The sequence below is a fragment of the Anastrepha ludens genome, chromosome 2 (genome assembly GCF_028408465.1).
Source record: "Anastrepha ludens isolate Willacy chromosome 2, idAnaLude1.1, whole genome shotgun sequence".
Lineage (NCBI taxonomy): Eukaryota > Metazoa > Arthropoda > Insecta > Diptera > Tephritidae > Anastrepha > Anastrepha ludens.
Window position 1 is genome coordinate 144027574 of NC_071498.1, and position 18623 is coordinate 144046196.

At 38.6% G+C, this 18623-nt stretch overlaps 1 protein-coding gene across 1 annotated transcript in view; it reads right to left on the minus strand.

Annotated features, from left to right (window-relative positions):
• Window positions 1-18623, minus strand: part of LOC128855486 (uncharacterized) — a 98579-nt gene that overhangs the window by 6753 nt on the left and 73203 nt on the right. Inside the window, exons 4-5 of the mRNA XM_054090434.1 lie at window positions 5334-5585; window positions 2829-3760 (exon numbers count right to left, since the gene is read on the minus strand). Of these exons, the coding sequence (XP_053946409.1) occupies window positions 2829-3760; window positions 5334-5585 (1184 nt within the window). The remainder of the gene's footprint in view (window positions 1-2828; window positions 3761-5333; window positions 5586-18623) is intronic.

An 18623-nucleotide genomic window follows, 5' to 3' on the forward strand; every position in this document is an offset into this window, starting at 1 on the left:
CTATTGAAATTATTTCATTTATCCAAAAGTTCGTTTAGCTGTTTACTTTTCATATCAAATTAATGCCAGTTAAGAGATGTTGCTTTCTGGAAAAAAATTTACTTGTCTGTAGATATTTTCTGTAAAAATTTGCAATGCAGTAGAGTGCAGTGGGGGAAAAGGTAATCGCTAATATCAAATACAAATCATACAATAAATACAGGGTGTGTCATTAGCCCGTGACTTTCAGAATCTAAGCTTGTGTTACTACTGATTGCTCTTTTCCGCCAGAAAGTTTGACTTTTAGTTCGTATCAAGTTTCCACGAAATAAAAGGAACCTCTTTGCGTGAATGATGCTTTCACACTGATTGCTGCTTTCCAGACTGGCTGCTAGTGAAGAAAACCTATCCCATCAACATATGAAGCTTACCAACGAGAAGCTCGAACGAAGCGAACATCGACTGGCCATCGAACTCAGCAACTCAAAACATGTGACGCTCCACACGGATGAGTATTTTATATAAATCTCTTATAGCCTCGACAGACCGGGGCGTTAATCGAGATTAACGACTTAATTCGGAATTATCTCAGGAAATAAGAGCAAGTAATGCGGATTGACAACTAGACTTAATTCTCATAATTTAAGCGGATTCGATGGCAACATTGCCTAAAGGTGACAGTTAATATCTACTGTTAATGAAAAATAATGAAGCTTTTCAAGAGAAGAACAGAAAGAAGAAAGACTGCTTTTTAATGCTAGTTTGCACGAATACGTTCGAAATTACATTTTTGATGTTTCGGAGCTGGTTGAGAAATTGCAAGTTAAAGATTTTTTTATGTAAATAATTAGTCCTTAGTATTAGGGCAACCCGTATTTGTTGCCTGCGGTACTTCTGTTACTGACAAAACTATCCAATAAATAAATCAGCTGTTCACTAATCTGCGCAACAGCCGTTTGATACATTACAATTTTAGTCAGACTAACTGCCCAGGTAATCCGTATTAACGCCACCGTCTGTCTAGGCTGTTAGATAATTTTTTTGCAAGATCAAATTGACTGAGGAATTAAAAGCAAACGATCTTCTCAGATTGGGTCTTACGTATAGAGTAGCTCGAGTTCGATATCGAATTAGATCGACCGCTTCAGAGCTGCGATTGGACTCGGCTAGACCTTATTTATCGTTCGATGTGTTGACATCGACATCATGTCTACAAACTAGAAATTATTTAGGTTCTGAATGCTAAGATTGTCCATATCGATCGCTAGATAAAGCTAGAATCAGCCAAAATAGTCTTAGCAAACTCTGCCCAACGATTTTTCGGCGAAACATGCCGTCTTATTGTCTCGGTTTTAAGAGTGATGTTCCGGTTTAGAACACTGCGGAACTGCAAAGTGTTTTGTGGCATGTCCGAACAGAAAACTGTCGAAACGTCGTCTAAAACGTGGAAGAAAAGACGTTTGGTTGGTGGTCGGTATCATTACAGGTCAGTATATGACCATCATTGAAATCATTGGTGACCCAATTTGCCTGTTAGTTGCCTGTTTGCTTAGAGGAGGCGGATATCACTGAGCATTTCCTCTGTGTGTGTGCTCTGCCTTCGCTACGGATTTTGGGTTCCGATGTCATGAGAATGAGCATTATTTCTAATCTCAAACCGGAGGATATTTTCAGATTTGCCAAAGAATCTGGAAAATTCTCGGAGGACAAACTGTTTCTGTCTCTATTATATCCTATCTCTTTCTCCCTGTCACTTGACTCGTTTTCTCCTTCACTATCTACTCGTTTACTTTCGAGAGCTTTGAATAAAATGGGCTTTTTGTTCTGAGTGTTTGAGGAGCTACCATTCTGTCAGTGGTTCTTGGCTCCCATTCTTCAAATTTCATTTCAAGTAATGCCCTGTTAGAGCAAAATATGTGTCCTTATTTTGAAGAGAGCCGATTGCCGCTAGAGTTTCCGCCAAGGCGGCTAGCCTACCTGCAATTTTCTAAATAGTGGTCTGAGAGTAAAATACAGCATCTTTTCCACGACCATCTGCTATGTCGTAGCTTACCCGACGAGTTCAACTAGCCTTTAGTATCTCTCAATATGAATTTGACTCCAGCTTTCTGAGAGATCAGAGACAGTATAAAGGGAGTTTAGAACTAGGCATGGATATGCTCAGAGCTCTGGAAGACGGCACAGCGATCGGTGAACCGAAAAGCTGACGGAAGACACCATCTGCTTGCTCTTCCATCAATTACCAAGTGGAATATAGCAATAAACTCTTTTGCAACTCTCTGTGTATTCCAGTAATCGGACTTTTTTTTACTTTACTTCGGTGTCAGATCACACGATGGTGAGTGGAAAAGCGATATTTGACGACACTGTCTGTTCGGCAAATGCAGATAATCGTTAGATTTTTCCTTCTTCTTCTTATGTGCCCCTCTCGTCAAACAAAAATATGATGAAGTTATAGTGTTTTTATGATTTTTCTTATATATGAACAAAAGCTTCTGAAGTTTCCGATTAATGAGAGGTGCAAAACTTTGCTTAGTTGCATAGTATTGGAGAAGCATACCAAGCTTTTTTGAGTTATCTCCTTAATTTTGCTCGATTGCTTACGAACACATGGAAAACTGCTAGGCGAGCGTGCCGTATATTTTCTCAGTTATTTCAAAAAGGGTTAAATAATTTTCCATGGCTTGCAAATTGTACGAATATTCTCTTAAAGAAATCGCGCTACATTTAAATTTTACTACGGAATTCAAGGCTTAAAGTATCAAAATGCTTTTAAGTATACATTGGCAGTTTGTAAACTCCTTCCTATACTCGACGAAACCTCGATAAAACTTTCCAATTGAACTTACCTGTCACATTCAGTGAACGCCTCCTGCGTCCATATGAAATCAATGACTTGAATTCACCACCGATATCTTCTTGATCGCACTGCACCGGCTCGCATGTTGGCATACAGGGCGTGACGAGTGCACGGAACTGTACAACTTCTGATGAGGGGAATTTGAATGCATCAAAGTGTGAGAGTAAAATTTTACCAGATAAGGAGCTCTTGTAGATCGGTCCCATGATGAAGTGGTCCGTAGGACAACCATTCGAATCGATGAGCGTAATTTCTGCATTATCGCTACCATCCATAGCAACCAATTCGCGCACGAATATCTCGTAGGGACTGTGTTCATCAAGTATTTCGAATTTGAGCGCCAACGGATCACCAACTTCAGCCGAGCGCATCACATCGGAACCATCGCGTGAGGTGATCTTCATAATCACATTCGGTGAATCGACTATTACCTCCTCACTAAGAGCTGGTTCAATGTCGCCCTTCACGCCAAGATCAACTTCATTCGATACCGATTTGTTAGTTAAGTCATATTGACAAGTGACAGCCAAACCCAAATCCGAGGAGGTGACTATGGTGTCATGATGTTGTATCACTACATCGTTCATGTAACGTCCAGAGCCGCTTTGACGTACATTACATTCAAGATCCTGATAGCCCATGCGCAGTTCAAAGTCTAGCGAGTTCTTTACATCGACTGCGCACGATTTGGGTGAACCCTTAGCGTAAACTTTGCCATCAAAGAGTTTTGAGGTACGTATGCGTGCAATCATATCGCCAGCGCCACATTCGATGGTCACATTGTAGCAAGACGAGAGTTCGTAAGTGGCTGCTTCGGGTACTTCCAGGTAGGGGTCTTGCACATCGGAGAGAGTAGCGCGGCTGTGATGCGAAAGGCGGCAAACCATGTCGCCGGTGTCACCATAGTCGTAGGAGTGGCATCTGGGGTAAAGAGAAAGGAAAAAATATGTACAAAAAAGGAATAAATACAGAAATTATTGATCGAGCTTAGTCGACTTATGGTTGTCTGCTGGTGCCTCTTGTGCCTGAATAAGCACACTATGAACCTGATAATGCTAAGTTAGGCTCATTTGCGTTTTAGCTTGAGAGAGCTAGCAAAGGTGCCCTAAACCCCGTGTTAAAACCCCACTGTGCTAATTTGATGAAGGTTTTATTGCACAGAAGGAAACAGAACCTGCAAGCATCACAGTTATCGAAAATTGGCTGGAAGGGCTACACAAATAAATTTGAGTAGAGTAGCTCAGGACTTTCGTTGTCGCACAGTTAACTGATTCTGTGAAATTTACTCGCTGCGCTATGTCGTCGTAAAGCTTATACAGCTCATCGTTCCATTGCCTGCGTTATTCGTCGTTGCCAACATGCGAAGGTCCAAAAATCTTCCGCAGAATCTTTCTGACGTTGATCAGTCTTTACTTGTAATTATTTTTTCAATTTCAGTTCTTAAAAAAATTTCAACTATTTATTTCCATCTTTCTCACAGCGAACTCAAAATGTGATTGCCGCCAACGAATTACACACAAATTCCAATCTTATCGGTAAGCAGCTGTCCTCCACTGAATCCCAGTTAGCCAGCTCTGTGAGTGACAGCAACATTTGCTCTCATTGATTAAATCGGCTGCCTGCATTGTGCTGCCAATAACTACTATGCGGTAACAAGTGACAACGAAACTTTGACATACTGCATGCACGCATACACACATACACACATACATGAAAAACTAGCAGAGTTGCACTTTTTGTGTTTTGGCATTTAATCTAATCGTACATCTTGAGTTCTAATCAAATTCAAATTTTCCATGTCAGCTAAGCGCATAAAAGTGGCTGGGAGCACATTTGCACCCACTGCAACACAAAATAACGGTATACCTAAGATACTTGTTATTGCAATTGCGATGGCATTAATTTGCACACAATCGCAATTCCATTGAAATTTCCCAGCAAGAGACGATGGATTAGCTGCGCGACTTCTTTTTTCGCATTACATCGCGTTAGCATCAACTGATTAAGCAACAGGGCAACACTGCAATACTCAAACACTTGTAGCAACATGTTGCGGATACAAGCAACATGCATTCGTGTTATGGCAATTGTCATGCTGTTGCCGCATCAAATGTTGACATGCTAATGCATTGGCATTGGCATTGGCATTGGCCGAATGCAGCGACTGCAGTCGATGATTATATTGGCCATTTGCGGAGAAGCAGCTTTGTGGCTGTAAAAGATATGACCAGTTTTTGGCTATAATTTGTTGGCGCTGAGTGGCCGCCTACTGAATGCACAACTGACTTGACCGCATTTGATGGCAGCCAACGGCTTTTTGTTGCTGTTGCTACGAGCAGCAATATTTAATGGCAGTGTATTGTTAGCCATTCTTCTATTAGTTGTCAGTTTTTTATATCTACATATAAATTTCTTGTATTTTGTTTTTGGGGGGGGGTTTGGTTTTCATTGTCCTGCAACTGCCACTGCTACAGCGGCTGTCTGTCGCACTTACCTGTACGGCGAATTCAAACATAAATCACGACACTCATCAATGCTGCCAACATCCTGATACACCGAATCCACTGTCTTCAATATGCGGCCGGACAAGCGTTTGAACTCGCACAATTTATTTGGCTCATCGGCGCAGTTATTCTCCAGATAATCGACAGCATCGTGCGGCTGGAATGCGCCTGTGCCGGCCAGCGTAATGCGATCCATTTCCGAGAGCTCACAAGTGTTTGTATTGCGATAATAGTTGGCCGATCTGTAAGAAAAAAGACGAAGAAAAAAGAAAAACAAGTTGGGGTATTAGCGAAAAGTGCTGCATAAGAAAAAAATGAAATAAAAATGCAGTGAGTTATGAAAACAAAAACAAACGTTAACAAACTAAAGCAAACAAGCTTGACTTGACCGACCGAGCGGTTAGATATGCCCATTTTGTTCTATTTGTTAGCCAACTACCATCACCAGCTTAGCTGTATCCTTTTTTGTGCTGTGCAATTTATCGCACATTAATCTGCCACCACTGACGTTGTTGCACAGTTTACGCGCAGTCCAATTTTGCTATTTATGGCATTAACACGACCGTTGACTTGACTGTGCATTCAGTGAGTGAGTGAGTGAGTGAATGAGTGAGCGTGCAAATGAATGGTGTCTGCCTGAAGTTTATGATCGCGCATTGTTGGCAGTTTTTTTTTGCGGCCAAAGCAAAGAAGTTTGTGTTAAAAAGCGATTTTCTCTATGTTTGGGCGGACGTGTTGTTGTGTTTTTGCAGCAGGTGCAATATGAAATACGCCCCAATAAATAAGCGCAATAAATAAATCTGGAGAATAAGTGGCGATTAATTCGTCGTTAAGCGGTTAAGTGCAGAAGGTTAATAGATTTAATTTTTGCTATTGCAGATAGTTTCGTGTGATGGTTTTGAGATTGTTTTTATTTAAGATCTCATTTAAAGGTGAGATTTTTCAGTTAAAAAATTACTTTAGTTTGCTGAACTACTTTGATTTAAGATTTGATTGTTTTCCGATTTTTTTGCAAGTTCATTTTAGAAAAGGGAAATGATAGAAATTTTCATTGACTAAAAATTGACTAAAATTCAAAAAAATTCCACAAACTTGTTATCAGTTTCAATAAGAATTTTCGGAAAGATTTTTTGTATGCAGGTTTATAGCTAATGAAATCTTAAATTTATTAAAGTGCAAGTTCGATGTTGCTGAAAACCGTCGTTGATTTTATGTAATTTTTTTCTTTGTTATATTTAAATACAGTACTCGGGTTCTATTCGACCTGTTCCTACCCATTGATGCGTTGGGTAGTTCGATAGTTATGGTTGTATTATAGTGCAAGACTTTTGGGAAGAAACATTAACGCGGACAATAATATGGGACTTTAAATCCAATAAAGAATGTATCTTATTTTGGAATGATAAGGCTGATTAGAGAATTGGGCAGTTTCTCGATGAGCAAAACTCTTTATCTTACCCGACATTGTAGGTAGATAGATTAAATGGTTGAGGTACCACTCTGGCGCTCCCCAAGTAGCACTAAAGCGCCGTTTTGATACCATAATGAAACCTCCAACAGGCAGATATCTACAGCCAACCAAAGCTGTTGATGTAACGGGGAAGGTTGATGGGATTTAGGTTGAAGCACTGCCCGAGGCTGTCGAGCAAAAGAGCACCCAGTGACCTTAATAGTTTGGCTGCTAAACCTGGACATTTACAGAGAAAGTAAAGTAAGCCTTCATCTCTGAAAGGTCCCCACAGCTTCTGCAATGACGATTAAATGGCAAGCTTTCTTCTGCATTTCTAAGTGAGCGCCGATCGCCCAGTGGCCGGTAAACACAGCTACGAGCTTGCAAATCGAATGGCGAGGAGTCCCCAAAACTATTTGCGTCTTGTCTCTGCTGTACTGGGGCTAAAGGTTTTTCGTAATAGCACACGAAGCAATGGAGCTTCATCGGTTCTGCGCTTTTCTGGCAAATAAGTTGTGCAATTTCCCTTTAACAACAGTCAGCGAAGTGCCGATGGTCGAGTGGAAGACTTCTGAGACCAATTCAGTCGACCACTTCCTGGCAAACTCATCACCAATTTATTTTTCCCCGTATGTTCCTATGTCTTGGGCCCCAGATCAGAGAAATGTTACCTGCACATCCGAGATATGTGATCTTCTCCTTACAGGAGTTGACCAGTTTGGATCTGCGCCACAGAGACGTCAGTGCTTTAACCGCAGTTTGACTATCGAAAGAAAATGTTAATATCTCTCTCGCTCCCTCGTTCCTTAAGCATTTTGCTGCATGCCTACAGAATCGCAAAGACTTCTGCTTGAAAAACACTAGCAGTAGTCGGCAGTTTTAAGGAAGTAGATAAACCCTGAACCGACTCCCGTCAGTGAAGACTGGTAACACCATCGGTACAGATTTTCCGCGTTGGTTAAGTAAGGCTCGACATTTATTTATAAAAAATTATCGATATCATTCAAAAATTTCGATTCTCGTGAATTAGATATATCTCGAAAAACGTAAGTTATATACTTGTATATATTGGGAGCTATTGATTTGCGTATATCGAGAGTTTAAAGTTATCGGTTTCCCAGCGTTATCGAATAATCGATCGATATCTCAAAAATAACGGTTGTTTCGAAAATTAATTTTTGCTTTTAGCCGTTAGTTAGAAAAGTGAAATTATTGAAAGTTATCGATTGCGATTAAGTTACAGATGCTTCGAAAGTGTGCAAATTATTGTTGCTTTAGTTTAATAAGATTTCACAATGAGTTATAGAAAATTGTAGATTTTTCAAATTATAGATTTCTTAAAAATTATTGATTTTGTAAAAGTTATTGATTTCTTCAAAATTATCGATTTGTTAAAGTAATCGATTTTTTGTGTTATCAATTTTTAAAATAATCGATATTTTTAAATGATCGATCACTTGCATAATACATTTTTTGAAACAATCGATTTTTTTTCTTTAATTTTTATAATTTCATTAATGATCGATTTCTTAAACTAATGGATATTTTAAAATATCAATTTCTTAAAATAATTGATTTGTTAAATTACTGATTCTTTTACATAATCGATTTTTCAAATTATCGATTTCTTAAAAATTGTCGACCGTTTAAACAACAATTTACTACAAAATGGCCTCTAATCTCTATAATTTCCGAAAAAAAAAAAAATATAAAAGTCGTGAAATCGAAATTTCAGACAAAACTATTTTTCCGAAGTAAATGTCTTGGACAAGGTTCTTCGAATAACTAAATTTAAAGGGTTTTAAAATGCTATTAAGTTCAGGGTTGGTTACATGTGGATTCTATTTAGATCAAAATTCTAAAACAGCAGTGATAAAGGGAACATCAGAACTTTCTCTCACTAAATTGTTCAAAATATAAAAAAATATTTAAAAATGCCATATTTTAGTAAACAACTTTCCAAAAATAATCCTCGTCAGTCCATTTGCGACACCTCTGTGTTCAACTTTTTTCTATTTAAGTGGAATTTGGAAGCTTTGAGTTTATGAAAATTCTACAAACGAGTGCTACTCAGAAACTAACCAAAGTTCGCTTAGTTGGCAACTTCAGTATGGTTGGCAACGTGTTGCTTATAGTTGGCAACACGTGTTGATCAGGAAACCATATTTGTGATGTTTCATTAAAGCTTCACTCTTGTCCGGTATACATGGACCAATTAAAACGGGCGTCTACTGGGAAGGAGTTGGCAGTAATTCCAACGCCATCAATGGAGAAAGATTTTGTTTGCCATTCTTTACGGATTTCGGTGCAATCTCAGGTCTATTTAATTATTTAATGAGCGTCAAGTATCATATGAGCATCCTCGCTTTTGCGTTTTCGTTTCTAACTGGGTTTGTGGATTCTATACGATGTTTTTTCTTCTTCCGCTATCATCGACTGATGGCGTGTCGTAAGTGTTGCTCTTCTGAAGTCTAAAATTGTTAACGATCAATGCTTTAACCAAAAAGTCGTTGTCGAGAAACTAGATTGAATGAGGGCATGTCATGATTGTATTGCGAACATGCGGGGTTTCTCTTGGTTATGCGAAGAAATCAGTAAAATAGGCTCTTTGAATTAGAACTGATGCTCAAAAAAGGGAGCTTTTGCGTTTTTCCACTATTTTGTGCAAAAATTGAGAAATTTAGAGTGCAACAGTTTCAAAAAAATTTTAACAGAAGCTTGCCTCTTCAAGTGTGAGTCATAAACTAGAGAACAGTCATTGGTTTGGAACTAAAAAGCCGCTAGTCCATCCATTGTAACTAAGCAGTGGAAGTAAGCGGCAAAAATAGTGATGAAATTTGGCTTCACTCGGCAACAATTTTAGTTGTTTTTCCTCTGAATTGAACAGATGACAGCTACAGAATGGTATACCGAAATCTGCTTACCACAAGTATTCAAAAACTTGCTTTGGAGGCCAGCAAAATATAAAGTAAGTTGCTGTCTCCTGATTTCTGATAATACATCAGCTCAAACCTGTTGAAAAAACATAAACTTCATTGTGCACTAAGGAATCCGAGAAATCCCGCACACAGCGGATACTGCAAACCTAAAAAAAACGATTTTTCGAAGCTGATCTGTGGGCTTTGCAAGGATGAGAGATTACCATGTTTAAGCATATTACCTGGGGTGAAAAATAAAATTGTGAGAGTAACTTCGACTGCGACGTCACCGGGTTCTCGGCTGCAGAATTCTGCTCGCTCATATCACACATATTCACACACTCGTCCGAAATCAGTTGTTGTTCCCACGGCAAAGAAGTAACATAAGGAAAGATTTTTTAAGGAACCTTGATTTTTTTCGTATATTAACAACACATTCTCAGTTTTTTCGTAAAAAAAAAACACTCCCTCACCCCAGTTACGTCAACCAATCAGCTGATTGCTTCAGAATTGCTTAGAACCGGTCTGATGTTGATCGCACTTTTAAATTTTTTTCATTATGTGGTCTTAGAAAATCTATCGAAATCCATGACAATTAAGCAACTTGAAAAATTTGAACCTGATAAATTTTCAAGTTGTGAATTTAAAATTATTTGTGGAGAACTTTAGTTAGTCCCCTTGTATATAAATATATTACACACATATTCACACACATGCACAATGCCAACATTTGCAAATGCAGTGAAAGGTAAAGCACCACCATTACTGCCCCACACACCACACCACACCGAGTCTGTGTCGAGTGTGAGTGTGATTTAATCAACAGTTTGGCTGGCAAACAAACGAGCAACCAAATGCAAATACTAGAAATGAAATAAAAACGAAAAGAAAGGACGTTGGACCACACGCAATGTTACTTTGCCACCAGTTCGAAGTGCCACTTCAGTAGCCAGCCATCGTAATGATACACATTTCAAGTTGCACGAAAGAGACCAGCTTCATTTAACAAGCTCACATTGCGGCCACTGCAACATTGGCACATCTAACAATCCAATTCAACACAACAACAACAACAAAGACACGAATACCATAGCAAAGTAAAGGATTTGTTGCAAATATTTTTTATCTACTTTTTTATTTTCATTTTTTGTTTTTGTGTTAAAATGCAAAAGTTCAACTTTAATTGACATAAATAAATGTTGTTGTCAGTTTGTCTATTTAAGGTAAGCGAGTACGGCGCACTTGTAGTAGTCATGAAGGTGAACGTCCTTGTCATCACTACTATAGAGCACCTCTGCGTTTATTTTATTTTTGTTTTCGGTTTTTTTTTTTTGTTTTTACATGTATTTGTGTGTGCGGTGATATGTTGCGCTGCTGCGCGATTTCCTGGAAGCATTCAGCGGTGCTGATAAGCTCAGATGACCACGAGTGAATAGGTTTGCCTGGATGTAATCATGTGTGTATGTATGTGTGTGTGTGGGTATGCAACAATGTCTAACGCTACTTATTGCCTAACAGGTAGTGTGGTGGGCAAAACAGTCTGCTAGAAGATTATTGATAGCAGTCAAAAAGGATAGTATATAAATATTTAATTTTTTTTTTGTGTATAAAACCTGCTGCAGTCAAATATTGAAGAGGATGTACAGAGATTTTTGAATTTTTTAAGTTGTACTCGCATATTTACATTAGGGCGGGTTAAAATGTTTATCTACTTTGTTTCGGTGACTGAAGTATTCTATTAGGCAATTCTGAACAGAAAAGTCCAAGGAAGCTTAGCTCTAAAATGGATTCCGAGACTTTTAATTTTTAATTTTCGTTATCGATTATTAATTTTTTTTTTTTTTTTTTTTTTTTTCATTTTTTGGAAGAAAATGTATGGACAAATTTCGTTTTTGGGAGCGAGCGTTTCATTTGTGATTTTTATTTTGTTTAAAACCCTCCGCTAGAGAGCGTAGGATTGAGAAACAACTCAAAATTAGGTGTATGTAGTTTTTTCTACTTAACTTAGTCTGAGAAAAAGAAAAAAGTTGCAGTGGTATCACAACGGACCTACGACAGGTCAACCCAAGCCTGAGAAAAAGTATATTCAAATTTTTTTTTCCGCAGTGCCATATTATAGTGAACTAGAGTGAAAAATTTTGTTCAGAAGCATTCTACTGCTAGCGTTTTTTTATAATCTTTATTAGGTTAGGTTAGGTTGAAGCGGTTGTCCTGTGGGACACACTCAGGCTCATAGCCCATTGTGATGCCTTTATTATTTAAATATATTTTTTAATGATTTTCAATATAAATAAATATATATCTCGGCCCAAAAGCGACATACAAACATTTCCTTCCGCGAAATTTAACAGAAATGAAAAACTTAAACTAAAAAAAAAAATTATTTGGGATTAATAACAACAACTCAATGTAAGGAGGCTCAATATCGATTTTAAATCATTCGCGACGGCGCACCTGTACCATACTTTGCCACTTCCCAATTCTGTGTTACCTTTATTCGCATCTAAAACTCTTAAAAAATTATATATAATATTTCTCTAACAAATTCTGCCGCTGCTGCTGCCAGCCGTTAGGTGACTGTCGCATCTAGACGGCGTCAGTCGCTGTAAACTAATAAATGACTGCCGTGTACAAACGACATCAACGACGTGTGGACCAAAAAGTGATTGCCGTACATAGACGGCATCCGTCGCGAAAGGTTTATTGCAATGCTTCCTTTAACTTTTTTGCTTCAAATTGCAGGCAGAATACTTCAGGCACCGAAAAAAATTCGGTTATATTTGCCAAAAACAAATTAACCCGCCCTAATCTACAAACCTGTATTAAAAAGTGTATCCATTTTACGGAATTATAATTTACGTGCGAGAAGAGAATTGAACTATCACCTTTCTGACCTAACTCAATTGAAATTAATAATTTTCTACTTACATCAATTTAGAAAAAAGACACTCCGGTGTTCAAGGAAACGAAATTGCCGATGAATTGGCCAACCGTGGATCAGCGGCTCCCCCACAAGGGCCAGATCCAATAATCGGAATCAGTTCCGCAGGAATCTTGATTGGATCAGCGATTATGTAGGTAATCTACATAAAAAGCGATGGTCCCGTCTAGAACGCTGCAGAACTGCAAAGTGTTTTGTGACAAGTCCGAACAGGAAAGTGTCAAACTTTCTACTAAAACTTGGAAGGAAAGAGTCATGCATATGTCCACCATTGGAATCATTGGGGACCCGATGTGCCTGTCTTGCTTGGAGAAGGCGGAGTGAGATTCCTGCCTTTGCTAGAGCACGGCTACGAGTTTTAGGTTCCGATGTCATGATAATGAGCAATAGTCATTCTCTAAAACTGGAGGATATTTACAGATTTGCCAAAGAATCTGGAAAATTCTCACAGGACTAACTACCACTGTCTCTGTCTCTATTCTTCCCTATCTCTTTCTCTGATACTTTTCTCTTTTCCCCCTTGACTATCTACCCTCTTTCTAGAACTCTAAATACATTTTAGCCTGAGTGGTTTAGGAGCCATTAAATCTCTCGGTGCTCCTTAGCTCGACCAATTCAAGTTTCGAAAATTTCAAAGTTAAAAAAAGTATTTCAAATGCAAATATCTAAACATAAGCTTGAACTAAGCTTTCTTAGGCTCTTATCTTAGCCCGTACGAGGTTTTCATTCTCGTCGACCGCGCGTAAAATAATCTGCTTAAAACTTTTGTGGAACACTTTAACCCTCTCATTCCTCTTTTAATCAACTTTCATTGTAGTTATTTCGAGAATGGGTCAAAATTGTCCATTTAGGTAAGAGGCAAAGGGCTAAAATATACAAAGAAAATTCTACTAAACTCTGAGAACTGAATTTATTTGAAGCCCTTTTATACGCAATATTTTCAGGAAACTATTGGCACTTTCGGCCAAAATTTTAAAATTTTAACACTCCGTGCAAAAAAAATGCAAACCCTCTGAACCAGTATTGTCTTCGGCAAAATTGATATTGGAGATCTCGTCTTCATAATCATCAGCGTCCGTATTTAATGTAACCCTATCAGTGTCAATACTCGTATTTCAGCACAGATCTCAATCGGCTCTAATCGAAATTGTGTGACCTTATTAATAGTGCAGTAACCAACTGTTAAATGATTGAATTACAACTAACTTGACTCTGACATACTCAACACAAGTCCAGCATGTGAAGGTACCTAACACAACACTAACCATTTATTCACGCGTCATCTTAAACCTAAGCATATTTCCTAGGCCTATCGTTAAAAGGGATTTACGATGGCCCGCGCTGAGCAGGGATTATAGTAGTAGTTTAGTTCTTTTTAAAAAAATTGTTTATTGGGTTGTTCGGAAAGTAATTTCGTTTTTTCCCGACAGATGATTTAATTGCATTTTTTCACAGCTAACTTCACACTTAAGTCGCATTGTGATTATATGTTTTGACAGCTAATATAGCGAGGCTTGTGTGTGACTAAGTTCAATTGATTTTACGCAGTAGTTTTTGGTTGGTGTCCTTTTAAATATGGAGAGCAATAAGAAGAATTTTCGTCATATTTTACTTTTTTAGTATAGAAAAGGTAAAAATGCTGTTCAAGCGAGAAAGAAATTAACCGATGTGTATGGATGTGCCAGAACTGGTTTGCAAAATTTCGATCCGGTAATTTTGATGTCGAAGATGCACCCCGTTCTGGAAGGCCGGTTGAAGCTGATAAAGATGCGATAAAGCCATTAGTTGATGCAAACCGGCGAATAACAACACGTGAGATCGGTGAGAGGTTAAATTTATCGAATTCAACTGTTTATGATCACCTGAAAGGCCAGGGCTTAAGATCGTCTTTCATTTTCATTTCAATTTTATTTATAAATATTTTTTTTCCTAAATACAAAAAACAAACAAATATTTTGTCTGGTGGAATATTTTATTTTGACCTTTACGCGCTCCATTGCTCGTCTGTTTGTACGAGTGTCAAATACGATTGACGTACGGCGCCATTTGCAAAAACTTATAATCTTCCGGTAAGGGGGTGCGCCACCTTGTACTTCGCCGAAGGCTGATTCGAGTACAATGGTCTATATTCCTTATTGTATCAATACAGCGCGTCAAAAGTGGGACCTCTGTAGGTTACTTTTCCTTTTCTTCCATTGGGCACCAACAAATTTTTACGCAGATAAAAAAAGTTCCTGGTATACAGAAAAATACTCATATCGGGAAGTTCACTCATCAGTAAATAGTTCGACCGTTTCGAATACAAATAAAATTTACTACCCTATGATCAGAAAGTACCGGGAATGATTAATTTAAACGAACTGCGCACTTGGGAATCGGTCCATATTTTTTTTCCTATGTTGGTAGGACTGTAAGACACACAGCTGTCACTTTATAGCGCCATCGGATCATTAGTGTCTGCCGGCCGGCCGGAAATGTGGGCAAACAATTCTTGGATTTTGCATGATGATAACGCGCCATCGCACCGAACCCAAATTGTGTTGGAGTATTTGACCAAACACCAAGTAAATACCAGGGTACAAGCAACGTATTCACCTGATATGGCCCGTGCGACTTCTTTTTGTTTCCCAAGTTGAAGTTACCACTTCGTGGAAGGAGATTTCAGTCGATAGAGGAGACCAAAGAGAATGCGACGAAGGAGCTGAAGACCATCCCTTCGTCGGCCTACCAGGGGTGCATGGAGGGCTGGGTTAAACGTTGACGCATGTGAGTTGCTTCAGACGGGTCATATTTTGAAGGAGACACAATAAATTTGCCTGAAATTTAACCCTGTTTTGTTTTATGTAAATATTCCCGGTACTTTCAGATCATAGGGTATACCTCTACGGTTGTGAGTATTCAGCATTCCGAAACCATATCAACAAAAAGTAAAAATAAAAAATGAAAATCTCTTGAAAAACCACATAACATAGAAATCGAAGATCAGGAAATAAAATCGTACAATACAAACAGTTATGAAAAATTCTAAATTGTAGTGGCCACCACAATTTGCGTGAGTACAACTTATTTTGCTAGCTAAGTGTTGGCAGGCAGGTCGACTGACTGGCTGGTGGCTGGCTGGTTGTCTGAGTGGGTTGGGGTGATCGGCTCGGATAATTGACTATCAGTTCACACGTAAACGTAAACAACTACAAATAACAGTAATAAAAACATTGTGCGCACAACAACTTTTGAGTTAATTATAAATCAATGTTGCAGAAACCGTTGCTCTCTTGTTTGCCTGCCACTGCTGCAAGTGCAAGCGCAAACGCAAACGCAAACGCAAATGTAGTAGCTGCACATGTGGACGCTGTCGTTGGAGTGGACCGACGCAGTTCGCAAAGCGCAAACACCTTCCCATTTGATGTAGGAAAAAGAAAAAGGGGTAATATAAAAAAACAAAAGCCAAAAACAACAAACAAGAAATAAAAATTGGATTACAACCCACGATACAAATTACCATTGATGATCACTGGTTGTGGCCGGTGCTGCTGCTGCTGCTGCTGCGGCTGAACAGGAGCATCCACGGTAAATGTATGTGTGCAACATGAAAGTAACGGATGCGCGCACCATCACCAATAGCACACACATACATACGTGCGCATGCTCACATTTAAAAAATTACAGCATTGCAACTGATTAAGTGGTGCACATGCGCAACAAATCAAATGCACGCGGTGCACGCAATCACAACAACATAAAAACAAAATAAAAATATGAGGTAAAGATAGTCAAAGATTTTGCCACTGCCAACGACACCGCCACCACTACCGCGACTACCAACAACATAATTAGCGCTGCTGCAACGCATGCAATAATAATTTTATGTACAACAGCGCGGCGCATCAGCACATCAAGAAAAGCAGCGCGCATGCGTACTGCCGCTAAGGCCGTTAAACGGCCGGCGAGTTGGTGAACTCGATTGGCGGTGGCAGCAGCAGCAGCAGTCACATCGATCTATTTGAAACTTACAACAGCCGGCCAGTCTGTCAGTCATTCATTTGGCGTTCAAGTGCGCTATCGGCGTTTCAAGCCGCGTACTATACGAGTAATCGTACATACATCAATTGGCTCAAACGTGATTTGTAATCCTTGTGAAGAAATGTTGTTGGCGTTCGCATGCAATTTAATTGGATTAGATGTGCGGTTTTTACGTAGCAGCGTTTGAAAGAAGGCGTTGCCATTTCTTGGCGCAAAACATTTCCGCTTTTTCCGTGCTGCCTTACATACCTTTTCAACACGCATCTTTAGGATTACATAAATAATAAGTTTCTTGCACTGGCATGAATTATGAATCCGAATACTGATTCTGCGTTTGATATTTGTTGCAGGAACATCTTATCTTTGGCATTCATGCTTTACTTGTTACGTGATTAGGTGGCAAAGCCAATGATTTCCATAATAAGTCTAAGAGAAATATTAAAATCGATTGAATTTAATGGGTGGTGGTGAGCACATTATGTGCGGGGTGAGCACATTATGTGCGGTTGGTACAAAGCGTCTACGAAGTCTGAAAGTTACATTTTGTGCAGGGAAAAGTGCAGACTTTTCTGGCTAGACTTTTTCGACTTTAGACGTGAATTTAACAAATTTCTAATACAGCTAACGACTTGAGCTTTCACGTGGCATTCTAAAACTTAATTTTCTATCTATTTATGGATATAACGTTTTAAAAAGCATCCTCGAACAGGACGCAAAAAAAGCCAGACCCGGGTTCCCCACGGGGTTTTTAAAAAAGGTGTTCAACGGAGTGTTAACCGACTTGAAAAACCACCAAAAATACAGGAATATCACGGTAGGTTAAATTCTTGTTGATAAGCCATTGGATGGAGCTCCATTTCGTCGTGCGCTATTTCGAAAACCCCTCGGCCCCGGCACAATAGACGCAGGGCGCAGATAGTCCTGGGTACTCCACCCCATTCAATTTCCAAACTTCTAGCTTTGTTTCTTACTAATTATTGGGCATTCGGTTGCTATTTATGCGCACTTTAAAAAGCACAAATCCACCTGATTAAGAAAAAAAAAAAAATTTTACAAATTAAAGTTCAATCAATGTTGAAAATAAGCGTTGCTATCCTCAAAAGTGAGATTTTTATGACGAAAATTTTGTTAATTGTACTGATGTACAAAAAATACACTAAAAAATCCCCCGATTTAAATCGATTAATTCCGGTAGTTGCGGAACGTAAAATAGGCAATGCCCTCAGAATTTTGAGATTGGCCTCCGTATTAAAATTATGATATTCCAAAAGCCGACGAATGCCAATAGCACTGTTCAGAACTGGATATAATTTGCACTCAGGTTGGTTGAAAAATATTGAAACACGCGACATCTATTATATGCCATGATTTAAACTGTCTTAATACGTCGAGCGCGACCCTGGACCCTGGCGACCGGCTCTGATCTTTCCTCGTAGCCGGTTCCAGTCCGTTGTTACACTTTTCGTGAAACCGACAGTGTTAAAGTTAAAAGATAAATGTAACCTGAATGAATGTAGTCAAATATGATTTTAATGAGCTTTTTTGAAGCCTTCTAAGCAAAAATGTGGCCGGGATTTACTCCTGCAACAAAATGCAACAACTTTTTTTTGTGTTAAATTTTTGGCTTTCTTAGACCCAAATAATCTTGAATTTTCATCATAACAACCCTGTACAAGACCGTAAGCAAAAAAATAAAAAAATATGAAAAAACCAGCGAGAAGTTTCAGCAACTACAACCTGACTCGTTGTTCCACTAGAGTTAAATGAGCTATAAAACTTTGTCCCAGAAAAAAAAAGAAATTTAATTCTAATAATTTGATGATTTTTTTTTTGATATTATGTACAATTTTAAACTTTAAAATACGTTTCTTTTATTGTAAATAGTATGAACTATATTTCTGCCCAAAATTAACAAAAAAAAAAAAATTACCTGAAAAAACACACTGTCCCA